The following is a 7,991-nucleotide window of genomic DNA, read 5'->3' as shown; positions in this document are numbered from 1 at the left end:
GACATTTTATGAGGGAGAGTACATTTTGAACTTGTGCTTAATTTCCAAATCTTTGTGGGGAGTGCGGTTATGGAATTTTTAGGGGTTATCGTGTATCTTCACTTGATGAATGCATTTAGATTCGGCTTTATGATTTCATCTAAATTTGTTGGTATGTTAATACACCTTTTGGTCATGATGTATCTCCATGGAAATTTCATTAGGATCCCACTAATTTTCATACCTTTGCCAATTTTGTTGACAAAAGGGGGAGAATTATTGTGTAATTCACACTACAAATACATATGGTTTACGGATCATTATGTAAGGGGGAGTGGTTTTCATGTTGAGATATGTATTGACTAAGGGGGAGTGATGCATATCACCATAGTGTTATTGTCAAAGTTGTGATACAATTGAACTTTGATGTTGTATAATAATACTATGACATTGTATAACAATGATTGAGAGCATTTTGTTTTCTCATCGTTATAGATACGGATCTTCAACAACTATGATGCTGCACTTACAACCTTTAGGATCATGGAGTACTTGGAAGTGACGAAGATTTCGAGTCGCGTTGAAGATGCCAAGGAGATCAAGCATGTGAATAAGAAGCTTATTTTTTTATCTTTTTTGTAATCCGTATGTATTGATAGTTTTGTCACTAAAATTGACAAAGGTGGAGATTGTTAGAGCATTGCTCGGTCAAACTCGCATGCATTACTATCTCAAGCATGTTTGTCAATGTTAGTGATCAAAACTATAAGTTTTGATTTCTAGCCTATTTGTAGATGTCTCGGACTAGGACATAGATAGTGTAGTTGAGATTAAATCTCTCGATGTTCATCTCTTGAAGACGAAAAACTACTAAGGGAGCTTGTGGAACTTCTTCGACAAAAGGTATGTGGATACTTGAACTTATCTATCACTTGGAAAGTATATTTCTACTATCTCCTATATTGAGACATAAGTCGTGTTATGATATAGTTTTCTCTATACACATTTGAGATTTCGAGCTGAGTATATCTCGCTTACATATTTCTCGAAATATGTGTTGGTAAGCTTTCGCTTCGACCAAGTTCATCTTATATCATGAGAAAATTGTCGAGTAACATCTTACATGGTTTGTCTGATACAATCATTTGTTGTAAGACTTGGAAGGTTCAATAATGATTATTTTAATATCTTGAAAATTGCTTTGATGCTAATAGTATGTGAAAACGGCTACTGACATTATAGAAGAATGTTTCAATGATTGAAATAAAGAGTTGATGATGTAACCATCTTTGGATATAAGCATATATAGTGTGTTCGCACATTAGTGTATAAGTCCATAAAACGGAAGCCAAGAGTGTGCATATGTGTGTATACGGAATTGGTGAAGGAGACAGGTTAAGTATGCGTATCCGTACGCATACTGGCGGAAGTTCTACAACCGAGAATTTCTGCTGAGTTTGGTTTTGGCAAAACTCTTAACTAGTCACCTTAAGTATGCGTACGGCTGCGCATACTAGCGGAAGTTTTTGAACCGAAAATTTCTGCTGAGTTTGGAAACTTTACAAACTCAAATCTGGTTGCTTAAGTATGCATACCCGTACGCATACTTAAGCTGGTTACTTTGTCAAATCGGTCAAGTCCATGAACTTAAACATTTAAATCATAAGGAATGCAATCTTTGCAAACCGTGGCTATAATGCTCGTGATTGATTCAAGTGAATGAAACCGATTTGATTTCAATTGTGTTTTCTAAACAATTTAACAACTCTTTAACTAGTTTCATTTGAGTCATTTGAACTAGTTATGGTTAAGATGAATAAGGTTGATATAAGAGTAATCATATGGCTAACCTCGGTTAACTATTTGTGAACCAACATGGTGTACACATTTAGGTACGGCTGCATAAACCTAAATGAGGGTACATTTCATTTGTGTGTAACAAGCTAAGTTCGATATAACGGTTGAAAGATATTAGCTCGGTTGAATCAGGTTTTTCATCTAACGGTGAATATTGAATGCTTTTTTACCAAGGTAACTTGGATTGCAAACCCTGATTTGAAAATTATATAAAGGAGAACTCTAGCAACTGGGAAACCTAATCCCCACACCTCATGTGTGTTACTAGTTGCATGAATAGAGTCGATTCTCCTTTAACCTTAGGTTTCTTCTCGAGACCCCGTAGGTTAACGACTTGAAGACTTCATTGGAATTGTGAAGCCGGACCCAACTATTATCTTTGTAGTTGCGTGATCTGATCTTGCTGTTTCTATCGTGTTGAGTGCAATTGAAATAATTGGCTCGAGATTTTATATCTCCGATAGGCAAGATAGAAAAGTAATCACAAAAAATTTTTGTCTCATCGTTTGTGATTCCACAATAACTTTTTTCGCTAGTCGATTAAGTTTACTGTAAGGTGATTGATAATACTAGGTTGTTCTTCGGGAATATAAGTCCCGTTTATCAATTGGTTCATGTTCATCTTGATTTATCAAAAGACGGAACAAAAACTCTTGGGTATTTCTGTGGGAGACAGATTTATTCAATCATATATACTTTTCTGTGTGAGACATATTTGTCTATCAAGTCTTCGACTTTGGGTCGTAGCAACTCTTAGTTGTGGGTGAGATCAGCTAAGGGAATCAAGTGCGTAGTATCCTGTTGGGATCAGATACGTAAGGAGCGCAACTGTACCTTGAATCGGTGTGAGATTGATTAGGGTTCAACTACAGTCCAGTCCGAAGTTAATTGGTAGTATGCTAGTGTCTGTAGCGGCTAAATACAGTGTGGTGTTCAATCTGGACTAGGTCCTGGGGTTATTCTGCATTTGCGGCTTCCTCGTTAACAAAACTCTGGTGTTCGTGTTATTTCTTTTCCGCATTATATTTTGTTATATAATTGAAATATCACATTTTGTGCGTTAAGATCAATCAATTAGAATATCCAACCTTTGGTTGTTGATTTACATTGATTGACACTTGAAGATTGGTTGGTATCGTTCAAGTAATTCTCTTATATTCAATCAGGCTCGCAGATTTCTATTTGCTGCGGATTGAATCAAGAGTTAGAGATATTAAACTCTTTGATATACTTTAATCTAGATTGAGTCTGACTGTCTAGTTGATTCTCTATAAAGTGTATTGGAGTAAGTCTTCTCAGATTGCCAAACGAATTGTTGGGTGTGGTTGTTAGATCCCCGCATTTTCACATACTTACCGATTTTAGAACCTAACCATTGTGTCCGCAAACTGAGTACGTGAACCAAAGTTCCGTACTTGCCTAGTCTTTCCGTTCGCAAACCACAGTTCCGGACCAATCACATGTAAACTCGTTCGCAAACACAGTTTGCAAACAAGAGTTCCGTACCTAAACTAGTACTTCACAGTTTGCATACTATGTACGCATACTGTGATGTATCTAGACAATGGTAGTAGTTCTAAAACTCTCATTTAATCATTGAAACATCCTTGGAAGACAACAACGGTAATCTCACACATACCACTAGCATCAAGTAATTTTCAAGTGATTAATTGATCAATACGAAACTTCCCAAGTTAACTTCAAATGATTGTCTCACAAAAATCATGTAAGATGTTCAAGGTAATTTTCACATGATCATCTTGACTCGATATTTAGTTTCCAACAAATAAATTATTTACCACTAAACTTCTCAAGTAGATGATGACTTAGTCTACATAGCACAAAGTCTATATAGCTATAAACGAGATATACTCGACTCGAAATTTCAAATGCATATAACACAAAGTCTATATAGCTATACGACTTAGTCTCATTCGAAGATAGAATTGAATAGACTTATGAGTGATAGATAAGTTTTAGTCTCCACGCACCTTTTGTCGACGAAGTTCATCCAAGCTCTTCAGTAGATCTTCTTCTTCAATTGGTGAACACCGTGAAGTGTAAAAATCAACTAGACACTTCTATCATAATCTGAGACATAACTATAAGTAGACTAGAAATCAAGTATATAGTTTTGATCAACTAAACTTGACAAACAAGCTTGAGATAGCAACGCTTGCGAGTTCGACCGAGCAATGCTCTAAAAATAACAAATATAGATAGTACTTCGATAAGATTAACGACAGAGAGGGTGATATCTCCACGATCGAGCTAAATAACACGTCTGAGGGTACCAACGGAGGATTAGTTTGGAGTATTCAAGAGAGCGAGGTAAAAAATACGCTAAGAAGGACGAAAGGGAAGAAGGCGCTGCGGCCGGATAACATTCCCATTGAGGTATGAAAATGCCTTGGAGATAAATTATGTTTCTCAATAGCATTTCCCGTTCACACAAGATGTTGGACAAATGGAAGAGAAGCATAGCAGTACCGATATTCAAAGTTGTACAAACTATAAATGAATCAAGCTAATGAGTCATACAATGAAAATCTGGGAGAATTTTATCGAGCATCGCGTACAGGGGGAAACAAGCGTTATGAAAAATCAGTTTGGCTTTATGCCAGGGAGATGAACCACAGAAGCAATATTCCTAGTAAGAAAACTTACAAAGAGTTCCGAAAGTAGAAGATAGACTTACACATGGTATTTTTCGACCTGGAGAAAGCTTACGAAAAAGTGCCGCGTGCGGTAATATGATGGGCTCTCGGAAATAAAATAAAATAAAAGTCCCCACAAAGTACAATGCCTTAATTTAGGATATGTACGGCAACATTGTAACTAGTGTCAAAACATACGATGGTGTAACTAGGGACTTCCCTATCAAGATAGGACTGCATCAAGGGTCGGCTTTGAGCCCCTATATTTTTTCTATAGTGACGGATCAAGTTATGAAGGGCATGCAAGGAGCACTTCCTTGGTACAGGCTCTTTGATGATGTTGTGGCGCTAATTGTCGAGAATAAGACCGAGGTCGATAGGCAACTGGAGTTGTGGAGACGAACTCTGGAATCGAAGGGTTTTAGACTCAATAGGGCTAAAATTGAGTACATGAAATTCGAATTAAGCGACGTTAGGTCCGATGATGGAAATATTTATCTAGCCGGGCAATTAATACCTAGGAAAGACTCCTTCCGATATTTGGGATCGATATTCCAAGATAATAGTGGAATTGATGAGGATGTTAGCCAGGACGGGGTGGATGAAATAGCGACAAGCAGGTGGTATCTTGTGTGACAGAAAAGTCTCGCAGAAACTCAAAAAAAATTATATAAGACGGCGATCAGACCAGAACGACGATCAAAAGAGATAATGTTTATAAAATTCAAATATGAGGGAGGATCCATAGACACTCTTAGATGGATACTATCATACATGATTTGTGTAGGAATGTAGAGTCTTATAAGATGAACGTATCATCAAAATATTAGATTTAAATTCATTGTCGTTTGGGTTTTGCGGAAAAAATGACACAAATCGTATATAATAGTGTCCATCTAAGAGCGTATGTGGATCCTCCCTCGTATTTGAATTTCCCAATGCATACAAACATTACCTCTTATTTATTTTATTGTTATTTACAATATTTCATGCCAATAAATTGACTATAATCCTGCATATGGATGTACCAAATAACAAAACTCAACTAACTTATAACATTGGGCTATATTATAAAAGGCGAGCAAAGCGCCTGCCTACGCGCCCAAAGCACACGAGTCATATAGGGGTGTCTTGCCTATAATGCGCCCATGCCACAAAAGGCATGAGCCACCACCAGTAATTATCATTTTTCTGGTCTGGCCTAGGTGCACCTAGGCACAAAGGTGTGGGGTGAAGAACTTGACACCTCGCCTCTCGCACACTACAGACATTAGGAATCCATACTTTTCCTAATTAATTTTTGAAATAGTACAAGAAAAATCAATGACATCTCGCCTCTTCGATCATTTAGGTGAGTGTGCATTTAGGAAATGCCGTTGGAGAGATCCCTGCCTGCAACTAGCTGCATCAAACATATCGCGGTTGTTGAGAGTGGGTTCACTAGCCCCCAAGGCCCCCACGCGTGTTTTGGATGTCTGTCCAAAATTTTCCGACAAGTTCCTTTTAAAATTGATGGATTGCCATCATTCTTTTTTTTCACAAGGAACTAATATACTACAACTTAGCGGATTGCCCTCAGCCAACAAAATATGTTTTATTCATCACTTTTACATACATAAGTACAAGAAAAATGAGAAAATAAAATAAAAACAAGTTATTACACATAACATACAATGTGTACAAAAGAGTTGAACTACTAAGCTAGGACTTGGTAGATTTCTTGCTGCATTCAGGGGGGAACCCTTGTGGGAATCGTTTCGAATCAGTACAATAGTTGTATATCATAAATTTCTTCTGGACTCGCCTTAGTCTCTTTTGGCTCTTCAAGTCAAGCTCTTGATATAGCCAAGTTCTGTCAGAAGAAGAAGCGGTAGAATTCAGTGATGAGCAAGGTGAAGAAGGGCTAGATGATGCAGAAGACTGAATACAAGCATCCGCTTTGAAGTTCTGAAAGGATGTTATAAAGGGAGCTTGGGTCCAATCAGTTTTGATAAGTCCACCGCTTGTCGCCCAATCCTCAGCGTCCCATAAACTTGAATAGACCCTCATTGGTTGCTTATTAAGGTATGGAACACCCATTGCTTCTGAATTCTTGAATTCTCTTATAGGAGTGTTATCAACATAGAACCTAAAAAGATAGAAGCAAGAAACAGTACATTAATTATATGCCTTGCATATCAAATGAAAATAGTATGAATTCAACTTCGTAACTGGAACGATATTCCCATAACTTAGTCATTGTATGCTTAAACAGAGTTTCCCTGGGAGCACACACCGTATGTGCATGGTTGTGAGGTTCTTAGCATATTGGCTGCTGAGACTTATTTTGACGCTTTAGTAAAAGAATACACCTAAATATACTTCTTGATAAGTTTGTAGATACCCCGCATAGATATGATTCAGATTTTTAAGTTATTTCTGGTTAAGTGTAGCAAATATTTACTTACACAATATGTAGAGGGTTCCAAAGGATTGAGTAGGTGTGGAAATCTTGAGTTGGATCAAACCAAAGATGAAATTGTTGTTCCCTGTCTCCTTTCCCTTGGCTGTAAACATTTGTATGTACTATATAAGGATCTCCACTCAAATTCCCCAAGAACTCGAAATCAATCTCGTCATGGTTCAATCCTTGAGCTGATAACTGCAAACGAAAAATTTCAACAAACAATCAAAACCCTTCTCTATTATATGGTTTTGAGACGCATAATATTGGTTGTAACAAAAATCATCTTACATAGTAAGTGCTGACAGTGCCAGCGGAGTTGCCCGGGACAAGTTTGAGTTGAATATCAAACTTCCCATACAAGTACTCATTCTTGGACTGGAAACCGGACCCGGAGTTTTTATCAAGCGATAAAGTTAAAGCTTCACCATTGTTCAGTATTTTAGCTCTATCATCACCCCAAGTTATATCAAATTCTTCATTGAAATTACTAGATACACTCCCTAAGAGACATGCAAGAACTACTACTATAGGCAACGTTATTACCATGGTAGCAAAGAAAGAGGAAGCCATTTAGCGGAAGAGAATAAACTTTGGATCAGTAATGCAAGATGAAGTGAAGTACTTGACCTTGCATGTATGGGAAGAGCATAATGGATGGACAATTGGACTGAGGTTTAAATAGGGAATTTGTGCAGGCGTGGGGAATTTTTTGTTGGTGGAAAGGGAAGGGGCCGACTAAGGTAGGAATGAAGTATGATATCGTTGTGACAACTGGAGAAAGAGTATTGGTTGATGTTGAATTGCGGCACAGAGAAGAAGTGGGGGAAGTAGTTGGATGGACTTTTAAAGGAAGTGCGGACACAATTTTATCTTTATACAACTTATGAAGATTGGAGTTTTGCTTCGTAATTTTGTTCCGATATGGACTTGTTAATGAATTACAACGCAGAAGATGAGTAGAAACATATACCCGTCCGTCGTAAAAAATGTGTGCGGAATGGCCTATAATTCGTTTAAAATGTTTCTAGAAATCATTTTGAAATTATGCACCG

The 7,991-nt window shown here is 37.4% G+C and overlaps 1 protein-coding gene across 1 annotated transcript; it reads right to left on the bottom strand.

Annotated features, from left to right (window-relative positions):
* Nucleotides 1-6,062: 6,062 nt before the first annotated feature.
* Nucleotides 6,063-7,593, bottom strand: LOC113299304 (probable xyloglucan endotransglucosylase/hydrolase protein 25). Its single transcript, XM_026548324.1, has 3 exons — nt 7,228-7,593; nt 6,941-7,134; nt 6,063-6,621 (listed from the first exon to the last, which is right to left on the bottom strand). Exons 1-3 carry the CDS (start codon nt 7,507-7,509, stop codon nt 6,195-6,197), a joined length of 903 nt encoding a protein of 300 aa, XP_026404109.1. The 5' UTR covers nt 7,510-7,593; the 3' UTR covers nt 6,063-6,194.
* Between the last annotated feature and the right edge of the window lie 398 nt (nt 7,594-7,991).

This window comes from Papaver somniferum, chromosome 7, assembly GCF_003573695.1.
Source record: "Papaver somniferum cultivar HN1 chromosome 7, ASM357369v1, whole genome shotgun sequence".
NCBI classification, from domain to species: Eukaryota; Viridiplantae; Streptophyta; class Magnoliopsida; order Ranunculales; family Papaveraceae; genus Papaver; species Papaver somniferum.
This window is presented reverse-complemented; position numbering and strand designations above follow the sequence as displayed.

What these genes read in the sequence shown, in the direction of transcription:
- LOC113299304 (XM_026548324.1), bottom strand. Translation starts at nt 7,509, where the DNA reads ATGGCTTCCTCTTTCTTTGCTACCATGGTAATAACGTTGCCTATAGTA. An exon ending in GCACTGTCAGCACTTACTAT is followed by an intron (nt 7,135 to 7,227) that starts GTAAGATGATTT and finishes TTTCGTTTGCAG; the next exon opens with TTATCAGCTCAAGGATTGAA. An exon ending in TGGAACCCTCTACATATTGT is followed by an intron (nt 6,622 to 6,940) that starts GTAAGTAAATAT and finishes CTATCTTTTTAG; the next exon opens with GTTCTATGTTGATAACACTC.